Here is a 17,063-nt window from a genome sequence, read left to right as displayed (position 1 = left end):
CACCTCGGGTTGTGTTTACAGGTCCGTATTGAACTGTCAGACGATAATCCTAACAGACCACACACACCCATTCCCGTATTAAGTCTCAAATTGCGCCACTTACCTCCCCATATGCCGAGCTTAAGCTGTGAACTGTCTAAATTCACCACATAATCCCCAAGGAATCTATTCAGGACGTCCACCACCACCGATTCAAACACCATGTTGCACGCTGTCTACTCCTCAATAACCATAGCAGTTGAAAAAGCACGAGACATTCGCACTAGCCGAAGCTCCCGTCTTCGCAAACTCCTCCTCTTTTGCAGCTTCTTATCGCGAAACACAATGCGTTCCCAGTGGGCAGCGCGTGCCGTCGCATACAGGCAGTAGTAGATTTTCTCAGAAAGTGTGGAGGAGCAGCGCATCCAGTCCGCTTTTGTAAGAAATGTACAAGGCGTAGACACTTCGAAGGTTCTGAAACCTAAACGGCAGCTACTGTACCAGCCGCGAGTGCTGGCGACTGTCTTCTGTACCAGTTTATGACTTGACACACGGAAGTGACGTCAGCCACTCCTCGCTCAGAGAAGCAGTTGGAGGCCTGAAGATCTTCATACAGTCAAGTTGGGTAAAGTTAACCAGGCAAAGAAATGCCACGTGAAAATTTGCCTCTCGTATATGAATTCGAAAAAATGCTTTCCAGGACACGTGGAAACATTAACGGCTTATTAAAATAAATGCTTAAATGTGCCAAAGTCACAACTTAAAAAAATTCTAGAAGCACATATATTGGCCAGATATGCACACATAACAAGGAATTTGACTCAGTTTTTTGTTTTTGAGTCTCCACTTATAGATATATGGCAAATGAGAAGTACTCACCTGAAACAAAAAATACAAAACAAGGAAGTGTAAACCATACAATCACATATGTAGTACAAAGTTATTACATTTTCTACCCTGCTTAATCCAGACCAGGGTTGCTGGGGTGTTGAGGAGCTGGTGCCTGTTCCAGCCAGTATTGGATGCAAGGCAGGAAGAAACCCTTGACAGAGTGACAGTCCATCTCAGGGGGAAGCCCACACCCGCACACCAGTTCACCTGACCTACATGTCTTTTGAGCGGTGGGAGGGAAACCACACAGATGAGGAGAATTGCAAACTCCACTCAGGGAGGATCCAGAACACAAACCCAAGTCACCTTTCTGCAAGACAGCAGTACTACCAATACACCACCATATGTAGCGCAAGGCTGTTTAGTTTTTTTTTTGTTTTCTCCAGTGCCTTCCGAACCATCCAGCCATCTCTTTTAAAGGGTAAACTTAGAGTTACACAGGTGGTTGAGGCTTTGGTATCCTGGATAATTGACTGTCTGTCCAGCAGTCTACAGTTTATGAGATTCAAGGACTGGGTCTCTGATATGAATGTGGGCAACACTGGGACAATACAAGGAAAAGTCCTCTCTCATTTACATTTATTTATATGCTTAGTACTTGCTTTAGCACATGCTTTTATCCCAAGCAACTTATAGAAGAGGTCAATATAATCGATTAAACTTCAGTCTGGGGAACTGTTTGGGAACAAGTGTTACAGAACAGGGTTACAAATTGATCAACACATTTGTAGAGTTCAGAATGAAAATTCAAGCTGTTAACATTTCCTAGATTACAAAACCTAACAGCTATTATGAGAAATACATTTACAAAACAAAAGAATCTTCAAACACTTTTTAAACACACAGAAGGAGTTAGAATTTTCAATAGAGGTGGGCAGCCTATCCCACCTGCATGAAGCTACACATGAAAAGAGTCTAGTCTGAGATTTATTACCGGAGGTGGCATCACCAGACACTGATCAAGAGCAGACCTGAATGGTTGAGAAAGAGCACAGAACCTTAGAAGTGTCTCCATATATAGGTGCAGACACACTAACTACCCTGTCAGCAAATGACAAGGATTTGAACTTAATGCATGCTGATACAGGAAGCCATTGTACTGATCTGAAAATAGCAGTGACATGTGCTCATCTTGGCTGGTTGAACACCAGACATGATTCTCCATTTTGAATCATCTCTGCTACTGCCAGCAGAGTTGCAGTCCAGACATGACAAGACCAAAGCCTGGACTAGGGGTTGAGCTGCCTATATAAAGTCTGATCTTGTGGATGTTGTACAGAGTAAATCTGAAAGACTGAGGGACCATAGCAACATGGTCCATGAAGGACACGTGGTCATCAGTCACCACCCCAAAGTAATATACTGACTTGTGTAGCATGTGTTAGTGGCAGTGAGCCAAGCTGAACAGTGATAGGGTGCTGAGTAGACGGACTGTCTTTGCCTAGTTGAGCTATCTCCTTTTCTTTTCACTCTGTGCACCTCAGACTATAAGTATAACATCAGGGGCCTCATGTATAATGCCATGTGTAGAATTCACATTAAAACATGGCATACGGACAAAAACAGAAATGTGCATATGCACAAAACACTTCAGATGCATAAAACACAAAAACACAGTTTCCCTTCGTAAATCCCAATCAATGTGAATTCTAACCCACATGCATGCACCTATAGCCCCATCCAACTCCTCCTAGAATTTTGCATATTTGAATCTGCAAATCAATATAAATAGCCCCTTCTGTTTAGTGTTTTGTTAAAAGACTATGGTAAAGGCATGTGTAAAAAAGAATTTTAGCGAATGTGAAATGGAGATCTTACTCAGTGAAGTGGAGGCAAGAAAAAAATAACTAAAATAAAAAATATATTTTTTTTATATTTGCCAAAGCTTTTCAATGGGAAATCTTGAAATTTTAAAATTGTGTACAGCACAATCTGTTCAAGATATCGTGTTGAAATCTTACTTACTTAATAGGTAGAAAATTGTTTGTTAGTTGTGGTGATTGTACTTTGGAGACCCATGATATTGTATATGGTGTACCACAAGGATCTATTCTAGGTTTGCTACTTTTCTCAATCTACATGCTTCCATTAGGTCAGATTATCTCAAAGCACAAGTTGAACTAGCACAGCTGTGCAGACAACACACAGTTGCATTTATCTATAGCACCTGATGACCCTGGTACCCTTGGTTCTCTGATCCAATGTCTTAGCAGCATTTATGATTGGATGAGCAGTAACTTTCTCAAACTAAATATGGAGAAAACATAAATATTACTGATTGGCAAACACAGATATAGCAAAGGCATTCAAAATACATTTGATTTCTTAGGCTTAAAAGACAAGGTGGAGGTAAAGAATTTAGAGGTAATTATTGACTCTGACCTAAACTTTAAATTGCATATTAACCAGATTACTAGGACTGTATTTTTTCACTTGAGGAATATTGAAAAAGTTAGACCTCTTATAACTTCACAAGACACTGAAAAATGAGTTGACAGTTTTGTTTTTGTTGACTAGATTACTGTAATGCATTCCCAACAGGACTGCCTAAGAAAGACATCGATCTGTTGAAATTAGAGCGGAATGAGGCAACCAGAATTCCTACTAGGAAAAGAAAATGTGAACACATCTCGCCAGTTGCAGCATTGTTACATTGGTTACGCATGTCATTCAGAATTGACTTTAGAATACTACTAATGGTTTAGAAAGCCTCAGACAATCTTGCTGTGTTCTGTATTTTGAATGCCTGTCCCCCTACACTCCAAGTCATAACCTTAGATCTTTGATTGGAGGTCTGTTTATAATTCCAAGAGCCAAACTTAAAAGAAGTGGTTAGGCGACCTTTTGCTGTTATTCATTTAAAATTTGGAATTCTTTATCAACAGAAATTCACCAGGCTAATACTGTGGAACATTTTAAACAATTGCTAAAAACCTTTATTTTAATATGAATTTTTCCTAGCTACATTTTAGTTGTATTCTTGATATACTACATGGTCATAGAATTATCATATTCCAAGGGCATACACATTCTGTACTAATCTCTACTATTCTCTGCTGTCTCTTCACTTGATCAAGGCACCATATAGCCCCTAGAATACCGCAAATGCTTTATGAGACAAAATGAGAACACAAACATGCTAAATATTTCAATAATAAATTTCATTAACAACAAAAATTTGCATTCAACAAAGGAATTCCTCATAACAAGCAGCTCCACAGGACCAAGTTTGTGGATCCTAGATCCAGAGGAATTATTTAATCTATCCAATTTGCTGATGCCAGCATAGGTCAAGTCTTGTTACAGATTCCATCAACTAGTCTCAAACTCAGTTCTGGAAGGGGTGCAGGTTGTCATTCTGGCCATTTTGCTTAACTAGAAACAATTACTGTTGCTAATGGTACATATGTTTAAGTTTAATTTAAGTCAATTCACATGTTAAGGATTAGTATACCTCATTGGTATTTCACTCTTAGATAACTACATTCAGCATCTTTGTTTTTTCATGTTCTTCCCTCAGAAATGAAACTCAGATAATAAGGGAACTGAATGGTTTCATTATAATAATTATATGTACTAGGGGGGTGTGCCCCCTGGTCACCTATGATGGCCTAACCCCACTTTGAAAGCTCGCTTTGCTCACTATCAGACCACAGGTATATTCCAAGAGGGTAAAAACTCTGACCCTGAGATTTATTTATAGACTAATGGAAATTGTTGTCTATGCAAGATGAATGTTAATCTACTTGCTGAAGTATCACCAGCATCTAACTTAATACATGGAAAGAATATGACTTCTCCTCCAAGATCAGCAGTCATGATTTTGTCGGCAATTGAATGCTTATGGAGTTTTACAATTTTTAAATGTGTGCCATTACATAGGCATTATTTGTCAACTGCTAACATGCCACTGAACCATCTCTGTTCTTAGCAGAGCAGATGTATATAAAGCATTTTGTTTGATGTAAGTGTGTTAAATTGGTTGTACTGATATGAGAGTATCATTGTTGTATTCCCCTAATGAAGATTAAAATAATAATGTAGATGTATATGATATGATTTACGGTTTTGAAGAAAAATGAACATTGCATTAAAACATTTCAAGAAACTGTCACATGAAAACATTACATGATTTTGCTGATGTTTTTATGTATATAGAGCAGATTCATTATGGAATGTCGAATTGGTTGATGTGGGTTGAGTAGCATGTTATTTTATTATATAGTAATATGAGAAAACTAATAATCCCTATAATTAGATTATAGTTTTAAAGAAAAGAAAGAATTGTTACTTTTCTAAATTTAATGGTGCCTTTCAGTCATCAGTTATTTCATACAGTATAGTGCATTTTGCAGCATGTACTATCATGAGGTATATTATAAAACACTTACAAGAGACCTATGCCTTTCTGCCTGGTCTACATTTGCTTTGTTGATGATTCTTGTTAATAGGGGTGTACACTTTAGGTTTATTTTGTCAGTAGATACACTTTCAAAACTGCAGATTACTTCAAGTAATGATCAACTCTTTAAAAGTGTCTTTCATCTTCCTTTCCCTCTTGGAGGCTCCATGTTATATGGCGTTAGACAGTTTAGAAACTCCAAATCATGATAGCAGATGCTACTGTTTACATTACTACATCATTGGAGTCACACAAATGTCTTAAATGCACTGGAAAGAATGGGTCATCTAGAAACAGGAAAATGTAGAGCAGGAAGTCTAAATTTGAAGCATTTACTGTACTTCAGACAAAATATAATGAACAAGGTAATGTCCAACAAAATAGATCACTAAAGCCAAGCTTTGCTCCATCAGTTGTTTTCCTTGAATGCAGAGGGGCTGATTACCAGTGGTTAATAACACAAGACTGCATCCCCCTAAAAGTGATATCTGTGTATGTAACCTGTAAAATAAGTGTAAACACTTCAGTTTCTCTTTTACTCTTATTTTATTTAATTTAAAGATTTACAGTTAGTAACTACAACTCGGTTAGACATGCAGCACTACTTATTCAAACCAAATCTGTCCTCCACATAAAAAAAGAAAATATTTAATATGAAGTAATCTGTTAAAGTACTGAAATATGCCATACTTTAGCAATGGTTTAGCAAGCTCCTTTATTTGGATACATGTCTGCCTGTTTTTAAAGACCTGTTAAACTGTTCATCATAGGTAAAATTAATTTTCTCTAATTTTAAGTAAAACAGAAAGGTCTTTTCTTACTGCATCATGGAATAGTAGAATATTAGGATTCTTCCAGTTGAAAAAAATAACATGGTGTATGTAATTTACCACAATCGATTATTTATCCATCCATCCCGCTATATCCTATCTACAGGGTCACGAGGATCTGCTGGAGCCAATCCCAGCCAGCAAGGCAGGAAACAAACCCCGGGCAGGGCACCAGCTCACCGCAGGGCACGCGCACACACACACACACACAAGGGACAATTTAGGATCGCCAATGCACCTAACCTGCATGTCTTTGGACTGTGGGAGGAAACCCACACAGACACGGGGAGAACATGTAAACTCTACGCAGGGTGAACCCGGGAAGCGAACCCGAGTCTCCTAAATGTGAGGCAGTAGCGCTACCCACTGTGCCACTGTGCTGCCCTTGCAGAAGGGCAGTAATGTCCCATTTGTTATTTCACGTTCATTTACTGTGACCACTTGTTTGCTAATAAAGCTGAGCTGCCCCTTTCATTGAATAATGTACAACTGTAAATCTATTGTAAGCACACTTCCAGTCCTTCATCGCTACACCACACACTTGAAACTGACCATTATACTCCAAGGCAACCGTTCCTGTGTCTCACTGGATAACGTGTGAGTGTAATGTGTGTGTTTTTAAAATGGTTTAGTAGCTATGGAATTCATTTCATTGTGTTTTATTAAAACTGGTGTTCAATATTATAGATAAGGCTTTGGATCCATGTGAACATTTATTGGGTTAACTAAGCATTAGATTAGATTAGATTAATTTTATTTATTAATCCCATGGGGAAATTCAGATGAATGAAGCAGCAGAAACATAAAAAAAAGATATAGACTCACATGACACATAATACAGCCAATCAATCAATAATTAAATAAATAAATATAAACTGAAGTACATCAGGTGGAAGCTTTGAATTGCCTTATAGCAGTAGGCAGAAAAAAACCCAGGGGCGCATCTCAGCACCCGGTGTAGAATGAGCCTGTGGCTCAAATACCAGATAATTTTTGTAAGTCCTCTTATGCCCAGAGTTTTAGTTTGCTTCTAATTTTTAACTGTGTCTTAACTTCCATGACTTTGTTTTTATCTCATCTCAAGTTTCTGTTATTTCTTTTGGTTTTTTTGTACACCCACACACACTCTGTCCAAACTCTGAACAAAAGTAATGGTTTCTAGTCTTTATTTTATCTGTTTTGAAGATAACTTTACGATAGCAAGATAACAAATACAGTCAGTATAAAACATACTCACATTTTTCACATTTTACTGAATCCAGTCCAGCATATATAAAAGAAAAATGCACAAGTAGACACAAAGAACAAACAAATTTCACACAGAACATGAATGGATCAGGGCTTTAACTGCTGCCTCAACCTCAGTCCCACCTTATTATTAATAAATGTATCCATCCTTCTATCTATTTATCAATGTTTTTTCTAACCTGCTCATTCAGGTTAGAGGGAGTTTGTGCCTGTCTTGGCAGCAGAGAAGGAAAAGTGGGAACTGACTTCGGGCAGGGTGCTAGTCCATTGCAGAACACACTCACTGAGGATGCTAACATCAAATGTTTACTACGTTATGGTGGGAAACTCTGATGCCAAATGGATGAGGTCTCTCGTCTGCATAGAACAAGTGAGAAGGTGCCATAGTGGTAGACAATGTGCCTATTCCTGAAAACACCATTTTGGAGCATAGTGGAGATGGCATCATGCAGTAGGATCCATCCATCTTCCAACCTACTGAATCCAAACACAGGGGGTCTGCTGGAGCCAATCCCAGCCAACACAGGGCACAAGGGAGGAACCAATCCTGGTCAGGGTGCCAACCCACTGCAGGACACACACAAACACACACTAGGGCCAATTTAGAATCACCAGTCCACCTAACCAGCATGTCTTTGGACTGTGGGAGGAAACCCACGCAGACACAGGGAGAACATGCAAACTCCATGCAGGGAGGACCCGGGAAGCAAACTAACTCCTAACTGCGAGGCAGCAGCGCTACCACTGCACCACCATGCCACTTGCAGTAGGATGCTTCTATGAATTAGTTCAAAGATGACTTGTGAATGTAAAAAACAAAACGGATCCAGCAAGGTGCAGTCTATGGAGGTAGGTAATTTTCCAGGATGGCAAAGATCTAAACAAAGTGGCCAGGATCCAACCAGAGAAGCTTCAAAAAGAAGTTAGTGTTTTGATGTGGGCCACTATCAAATTGTCAATATATACCTGGAGCTGAAAAGTGCTCTTCACCAGGTGGTCAGAGAACAGAATGCTGTGAACATGTGTACATGGCTGGTAGAGGCATGAAACATCTGGTATCTGTGATATTTGACAACTGTCACTCTACACTTTACTTACCAAGTGAAGAAATATACTTATGAAGTTAAATGTTTTCTGCTATTTATTAATCTATAATTAATTTACAAGAATTTATAACATTTTGCTTTCATTTTGTGGCACTAGTTGATCAATTGAAAGAAATACAGATTCAATTTTGTAACACAATAACGTTAAAAAGTCCAAAGTGTGAAAGCATTTTATTGTTGCAGTTGAAAAGCTGTAATGTCTTTAAATCTCTCGTCTCTTACTTTATTCAGGATGAAAGATATGCATATTGGAAGATACAAGATCTTCTTACCTTCCCTCACGATGCTTTTAAACTTGCTATCCATACAGTCATTTCAGGTACGTATGTCATAAAATGTTTTACCATTTAACACCTTTACCAGTTAATTTGTTTAATTCAACCCTAACAATTCTTTTCTCCATTTAATGAGGTAATAGCTGGAAGAGAGGAAGTTCATTACTGCCAAGCACTGTGTCTCGTTTCAAGCTAGATGCCTTATTAATGACCTTAAGCTTTAAGGACATGCTGTTAAGATCTTCAACTGTGACTCCATCAAAGAAGAAGTCTTCATTAAAGATGGGGTTTTTGCTGTTTTTTATGATTGCACTTTGCTGCCTTTGTAGTTTTCCTGGGATTAAGCACAAAATAACACAACAGTGGATGCACCGCTCATCAAACAAGTTGTCATACAAATCCTCCACCGACACCACCCGTATACGAAGGGTGCAGCTGCCTGACTTGTATTCTGCAGACAGGCGGATCTGTCCTCTTCCTATCAGTGGCAGTAAATGTTCTTTTTGAAGCCACTCTTGGCACTGAAGAAATTTAAAGGAATAAAAAGCTGGTGGCACAAGGGAACATGCTGTTGTTTTCTGATGTGCACAGAGACAGCTGCTTAAAGAGCTACTGTCATGTATGGAGGATAAACTGTTCTCCTGTAGCAATTGGGAGGTGGACCTAGAAGCATCACCCGAGAGGTCTTGATGATCTGTGCTATCAAACACAGAGGATCCTAGTTGGAAATAAGATGGTAGCATAAAGGACACACAGGGAACCCCATTGTCTTTGTCAGCAGTGCAGCAATGACAAGGAATGCACGCAGACATTTGCAACTTAGAAATATTTAAGCTTTCTTGCGCCAAACATCCACTGAAAGACTGTAGCTGTTTAGTAGGGAACTTGCCCCTGCTTTTCTGCAGGTTGAAACTTCTGAAGTCAATATGAAATAATGACTCCTTTCTTCTTGTGTTGGGGCTTTCAAAGAAACCTGTAAATCCATAGCAGCTGGCTGCATCAGGAAGCCATCCTGATGAAGGGCAAGTTTCACACTCCTTCAGTGTTATCTTGTTCCTGGGAACGTCACTGTCTTCAATACTGTCAATTTCTATGATGTGTTGATTGTTGGTTTCCATAAATTCTAAATTGTCACTGTCTTTACTCTGAGTTTTTGACTGTGTGTAAAGCAATGAAACCTTTTCGAGATGCTTGGAATGGTTTTCTACCAGACTGGAGTCTGACTTATGTTGTGCCAGGAGCTGCTCCAAGCTCTCTGTGGACTGAGTGTGTTTTGGTGGTATAAAAAATTCAGGAATCTTATCTGGAGTCAAGACATTGCAGTGCAGTCGTAGTGAGAGGCGAGGTTTAGAAGTGCTACCATTGCAAGGAGAGTGTGAGCTGTTTTGATAGGAGGCATTCTTTTGGACCGTTTCTCTGATCTTTTGTATGAGCCACATTTCCAATAGGTTAAAATATTGTAATCTCATTCAGCACTGTACGTCTATGAAAGAAAACAGAAGTGAAATAGTTTAAACAAAAAGAAAACACGTTTTTACTTTTTCCATACTTCATAAGCAGAGGAAGTACTGCCGTCATGAAATAGAGTAAACCGACTTCAGTTTTTCAATGGAAAGAAACATGCTCTGACATCCCTAGAACATGTTTTAATCATTTTAGAAGGATGTGTGTCTGTGTGTTTGAATATATGTGAATGTTAGATCAAGAACGAATGGACTGATTTTACTGAAATTTTGTTGACAACTTGCATGTGTTAGTCTTAGGAGCTAATTACTTTCTGAGTAAATTACAACTATTCAGCTTCAAGCATTTAAAGTCAAAATCAATAACTGTCTGGACTTTGAAAGAAAGACTGTTGTAAATTTTGAGTTTTATCTAAAAATTGAGCTTTCAAAGTTCAAGCTTTTCAAATGCAGTAGTGGTATTGCAGTTTGTGTATGTTTTGTTACGTTCAAACCATATACTGTCCTCATGTAGAAATATAGCTAGTCATATCAAATATTTTTGTTATTGGTTAATGGAGTAGGTTAAGAAGTTAAGAATAGATAGAGCAGTCTAGAGCTAGAGAAAAGATAGTCCTTTTAATAGAAATTAAAATATATCAGCCAGTTATCAGTCTTTACTTTGTGTGGCTGTGGAAGGGAACCTACTTTGTCTGATTTTATACATTTTTGCATATTTTTCACAGTGAATGGTCAACCAAAATTAACATTGGATAAAACACAAGTTGACAAGGGGCACAGACTTTTATACTTTTAAATTTCTTCCTTGAAGAAAGCTGTTTAGTTTCCGTGTGAAAAGATAAATGCCCCTTTGCCCTCAGGTACTGCTCCAGTAATAACTGTGCTGGATCTTTCCAGTAGTTACTGATTAGTCTGTTGAGGCACTGTGGACACACTTGATTCCACTTCTAATGCTTTTGTTATCACATGTTAAAGGAGTTTAAGTCTGGATGTTAATGTGACCATTCCCAAATTCTAAACATATACAGTATTTTGCCTCCAGATTTCTTATGGGCTACTCATTGTTCATCATCTTTAGAACTATTACAATGAATATGAATTGATTAATTAAATACCTTCATAGCACATAAAAACCTAACTGTTGAGTGGAAGCTGTGTAAAGACAACAGTAATAATAATTAATTACATTGTATATAGTGTTTTTCTTACTACTCAAAGCAATGAGGAGCCACTTCAACCACCAACAATGTCTGGCATCCTTCTGGATGATGTAATAGCAGCCATTTTTTTGCCAGTATGCTCTTCCCACTTAGGCTATTAGGTGATGAAGGGATGGGAGAGATAGGCAGTTAGGCCATATTCACATTCCCGGGCTGAAGTAACTCCAATCCAATTTTTTTTCGTTTAATGTGACACCAATCTGATGTTTTCAGGCCTGTATGGAAACAAAAAGCCGATCTTTTCAAATCAGAATTGAGTCACTTTTATGTGTGGTCCTAGATCGGATATGTATTCAATTCGTGGCCATGAAACATGAATGAGACTGGTCAGGTCGGAATTAATACGTTTTTGTCCTATACACATGGGTTGAGCACTGCCATAATTGGCTAACACCGGCAGCATGGCAAAACAACAATGGAGGAGAGCTACAGCTGTGACAATAGTCACAATCCCACCATTGCGGGCTCCTTTCTCGTATCCACACATCTCTTGGTGCAACAACAGTGCCAGCAATAGCTGTTAAAACAGCAAAATCTAGCTGACTGGCTTTTTTTTGCCTACTTGACCTAATCTTGTACAGCTGGTGAACCATTTGCTGTCATCCAGAGCAAAATGCGATGCATACATTAGCTACTGTTGATGTCTTTCCACCTTGAATTTTGCTGATATCTATATTGCTTTCGAGTTTTCAACATCAAAGTTTTACCATTTGGACAGACGCACAAAACCTTTAAAAATAGCTCAAAAATTCACACACCACCAAATACATTTTTTCCATCACAGTGTTTTCAAAACTTTCAAAAATTAGCCCAGTTTGGCATAAAAATCGCACATCTGGCAACCCTGACTATCGCGTCCATTTTTTTCAGTTTTAATACCACGAGTTGTCATTGTTGTTGTTGACACAGATAACTAGTGTACAAATATCAGTGTGCACACGCGTGCCATCACAGAGGAAAGATGCGCTCACATTACAGTTAGAAATAAGTCACTTGTACTTATGAATGTGAACCGTCAAGATAGGCAGATCCGATCAGAGCAAAAATCAGAAATGAGTAACGAGGCTTGTAATGTGAATGTTACCTTAGAGACAGGTGATGATTAGGTTGTCAAGAATGGACAAGGCTGTGATGCGCAGTTTAGCTAGGGCAACAGTGGCATCAAATATTTCAGAAAGAGTTTTTATTTATAGGACAATCCCTAGTAGAAGTTGCCTAGACAGAAGCATAAAATAGAAATAAACATAAAAATCCAATGTAGCTTGAAAAGTAATAGAAAGCCACCCTTAGTACTTTTATGCTGTTCACAGCTGTCCAGCTTATAACATAAAAATTTGGCACACTTTAATTGTAAATATAGCTTCATTTTAGCAACAATACACCTATTGCTACATATTTCAGTCACTGTAACTTCTGGCTAGTCATACAGTGAGCTTACTTAGAGTGAATATGTTTTTAATATGAACGTTTAAAGAAGCACATAAATCAAATGCACTTACATTCCAAAGGCGAAGAGCAGCATCCAATGGTTGTATGAGTACACGATCAGAGTGCAGTCGACCTTTGCTGTAAGATGAAAGATCGGGTTTCTTTTATACTTACGCTGATATCTGAAGGTCAGCGCTCTTGGCCATTAGGAGCCGAGCAGAAGATGGACACAGCCTTCCTGTGTATGATGTGTATTTCAGGTGGAAAGGTCAGTGGGTAGAGTTCAGCATGTATAGATGAGATGTGCAACTAGATGGGTGGTTGTTCAATTTGTAAATTGAGAAAATACAGGTTTTTATAAATATTTGTCATATGTCATGATTATGAATTGAGTCTACTATTTTTGCACTTTATGGAATGATGCAAGGGCTTCATGTCACTTTTTGTATGTTTTATGTCCATGTGTTTACTTCAGTTTCCTCTTCATGGACAAAATCTTCAAGGTGGAACCCAAAGTCCAAATATTGTAAGATCTTTCAGGGGCTACCTAATAGTAATCTGCATAAAGATATGTCCCTTAATCGCGTTAAAAAGAAACCACCAGAACTAGAAAATCGTATATGCTTATGGCACAACCTAATTCTGTCAATAGTGTTGCTGACTTTGCAGAGAGCAGCGTGTTTTCTTTTGGAAGATGTTCCTGGCATGACACTGAATGTTATTATGGGCTGTATACTGAGAGAAAGCTAAACACTCACTGACTCTTTTATAATATGGTCAGCTGGCAGGAAGAATAGAGATGGGGGGGAAACAATTCTAGTGTGCTGTATGATACCTGCATTTTTACTTTACTAAATGTATATTTTTTAAAGGCTGGTTGATCTTTTGGCTTCAGAATGACAGCATCTCACCAACTGGATTTTTTAATTTTCTGTCCTCCTTGACCATCTGACAATAGCATCAGACATATCATTATAATCATTTGAGATTTAAGAGATGCGTTTAGCACCCTAATCAGTACTTAAGGACTGCCAGTTCTCTGACTTAATTGTTTATCTATTTAATGAAATTTGGTATTTATTTATTTTATTAACTATTTTTTGGATTTCATTTCACTAATTTGATTTGCTTCTTTGTAAATGCCATTTTTGTAAAGCACTTTGAGCTATGTACTTTGTATGAAATGTGTTGTAGCAGTTGTTGTTGTAGGTATGATATTTAGGCAGCCTTCGATATACTGTATAAGGTCATGCTGGACAAAGAGATCACTGGTGAAGAATCAGAAAAGCAGGACATTCAGAGCTCCTATCTGACTTAACAATCAGCTGGAATGTGAGTGTCAAACCAAAAACACAAAAATCCCAAAGGGAATTAAACCAACTGTGAACTAATCTGTGTCCTAAACATTTTGGGGCACTGTGATGCCACTGTAATTCATCATATTTTATCCATAACCTCTCTACTTTTTAAATGTAAATGGGTGGCTGTCAAGAAACAGTTACAGAGATATTTTGTTCTTCTGTAGAATATGACAGTTTTTTAAAGCATGTATTTATCACTCTCAAATCTGCCCAATTCTGTTCAAGATTACAGGGGACCATGAAAGGAAACAGCACTGGACAGGGTGCCATTCCATCACAGGACCCACCCATACACCCACCCACCCACACCTGAACTAACTTGGAACCACCAATTAAGTTAGCCTGAACCTCTTATAGGATTTAAGAGGAAAAGCCTTGCTGACTGGAAGGATTCAGATTCCACACAAACAACATCTAGTCAGAGATGTAGATCTTTACATTTGGAAAAAATGCTTTCATTCAAAGGATTTCATGATTGACATCACCGCATACAGAAGGCTGCCCTTTCAGGTCCATTACTCCTCCCAATTCACCCATACTGCTGAGAGCCCTTTGAAATATCAAAATGTCAACCAGAGTTTTCAAAGAGCTGTTTGAAGTCAGAAGAGCCATACTTTCATTCCTGCTGCTTTGTGTTTATTGCTCACTTACGTCATTAGAATTCATTGAAGGAATTGTGTACATTAATGCACGCTGGAGAATGTTCTTATTTGGGCAGCTGGTCCACACTGGTAATCACTGATGCTGTTCTGCTCACACTGTGCATTATCATTGTATTTCTAACTTGGTGCTAAATTATGCATAAAACCCTTATATCTTAGTACTATTGAGAGGTATGCATTAGACCAAGAATAGCGTACAGTAAGTGCTATTTAAGGCAGGTGTGCAGGAACTTGTGGGTCTTCAGAGGAACGGATCGATTGTTTGATCAGTCAATGAATTGATGGAATTGGCAATACCAATTGCTAATTAGAAAGTTCAGTAACCTAACCCTAACCCTATTTCGTTTTCTTACCTGTTAATGCATTTTTGTTTTAAGAAAGAGACTAATACACTTCATCCTCTTTAATAAAACCCCTGTGTGCGTCCAGGTGTCCGTGTGTGTGTGTCTTCTGGTGAAGTGCACATGCGTGGGGCCACACGGCACGTTTTCAGTCTCTTCCTGTGCATTCCCTGTGCAGATAGAGAAACACACACAGGTGCGTGCGCGCGGGAGACAGACACACACACAGGCACGGGAGAGACAGACACACACATAGATGTGCGTGAGACAGATACACACACACAGGCGCGGCGCGAGACAGACACACACAAAGGCATGCGTGAGACAGACACACACACAGGCGATAGAGACACACACACAGACACAGAGGCGCGCGCTTAAGAGGGACACACACACACACACAGGCCCGCGAGAGAGACACACACACACACAGATGCGCCCATGCATTGTTGCAAAGTTACTTTTCTTGGTTGTTAATTAAGTCGTATGGCTATAGCGCGAACTCTTGCAGTGTTAGCTTTCTCTGTTGTTCAAGGTGTTCTTAGTGTTATTTATTGTTTTTACATTTAGTTTACTACTACGCTGTGCATTCAGTGGTATAATTAACTATATTTGTGCTTACAAACTTAAAAAAATCTATATTTACATACAGTTCATACAGTCTGGAACGTATTAATTGTATTTACATACAATCCTATGGGGGAAATTACTTCGGTTCAGTTTTGGAACAAATCATGGTCGTGAACCGAGGTTCCACTGTATTACTGTCTGACAAAATTACAGGCATTTTACGGAAATACAAACCAGTATTACTGAGAGAGAAAATTAAAGGCACACAATACAGTGACACATATTACAGCCACATACAAGGTCCCTTGCCATTTAATATAGACTGTTCCTACTAATGTTTATGCACTACTGTTCTAGCGCCCGTTATTGTACCGGGCTTAATGTCTAGTTGGTAAATCAAATTATTCGACAAATATGAAAACTGCTTTTTTCTTCTTTATTTCAAGCATTTCTGGATGTTCTTCATTTTTCAAGGGGTTTTGTTTAGTGTTTCACTTTGGGAATTTTAGTGTGACATTGTAGATAGTTCACTCTTGCTAGACTTCACAGCCGTGGCTGAGAGTTAAACTGTTAGGTTGTGACACAAGGTTCATGGTTTTTATTTAGTGAAGTTTATACACTGAAAATATGAAATTTGCCTTCTCGGTTGCATCCAATAACAGATAGAAATAAAATTAAATAAAACAGAGACAAGACAGATTGTAACTTACATAGAAATGGTAAAATATTTACATCATTTGGAAAACACATTCTTGCTAACTACTTCTAGCAGTTTGATAGTATATTTTACCTAAAACGGTTACATGATACAGTATGTATGAAAAACTCTTTTCTCTGATATTCATATGGCAGCACTGGAAAGTAAGGAATTTCTGGAGTGATTTGTGTGTGGATTTGTAAAGTGACTCTCCGCCCTGGTTTACTGAAGTTAAGTTCTGTGTGTAATGGGTGTCTGTCATCAACTGAGATGATTTCCAGTTTTTTCAGCATTGCCCTCTGAAACACACTTTACCAAATGGTCTACCTCAGCTTTGTTAACTTCACTTGCAGGTTTGGTAATCTGCTGCAGCCTTTTTAAATTTTGTTTTTTTAAACTACCAAACCAGGCAATAAAGCTGAAAGTGATGATAGAATGGAAGACCCTGCAATAAAAGGACAACATGAGGCCCTTGTCCATTATAAGTAGTCTTAAGTTGTCACTGACTTTGCGATGGAGAAATAAGTGCTAGTTGCATTTAAAGTATATGTTTTTCTTATTTATATTCCAATGTAGATTATTATCTAGGT

At 38.4% G+C, this 17,063-nt stretch overlaps 2 protein-coding genes across 3 annotated transcripts in view; both read right to left on the bottom strand.

The window, feature by feature from the left end:
- vps13a (vacuolar protein sorting 13 homolog A) overlaps nt 1–538 on the bottom strand; it is a 268,114-nt gene extending 267,576 nt beyond the window's left edge. For both annotated transcript variants that reach the window (XM_039750560.1, XM_039750562.1), the window contains exon 1: nt 104–538. In XM_039750560.1, the coding sequence (XP_039606494.1) occupies nt 104–203 (100 nt within the window). In that variant the 5' untranslated portion in view covers nt 204–538. The remainder of the gene's footprint in view (nt 1–103) is intronic.
- Nucleotides 539–8,119: 7,581 nt separating this feature from the next.
- Nucleotides 8,120–12,967, bottom strand: LOC120528697 (C2 calcium-dependent domain-containing protein 4C-like). The gene is made up of 2 exons (XM_039752852.1): nt 12,914–12,967; nt 8,120–10,214 (listed from the first exon to the last, which is right to left on the bottom strand). The coding sequence occupies exon 2, from the start codon at nt 10,198–10,200 to the stop codon at nt 8,860–8,862; it is 1,341 nt and encodes a 446-aa protein (XP_039608786.1). The 5' UTR covers nt 10,201–10,214; nt 12,914–12,967; the 3' UTR covers nt 8,120–8,859.
- Between the last annotated feature and the right edge of the window lie 4,096 nt (nt 12,968–17,063).

Source organism: Polypterus senegalus, chromosome 4 (assembly GCF_016835505.1).
Source record: "Polypterus senegalus isolate Bchr_013 chromosome 4, ASM1683550v1, whole genome shotgun sequence".
NCBI lineage: Eukaryota > Metazoa > Chordata > Cladistia > Polypteriformes > Polypteridae > Polypterus > Polypterus senegalus.
This window is presented reverse-complemented; position numbering and strand designations above follow the sequence as displayed.

Bases quoted from the DNA above. Each gene is read 5' to 3' on its own strand.
- LOC120528697 (XM_039752852.1), bottom strand. From the start codon at position 10,200: ATGAGATTACAATATTTTAACCTATTGGAAATGTGGCTCATACAAAAG.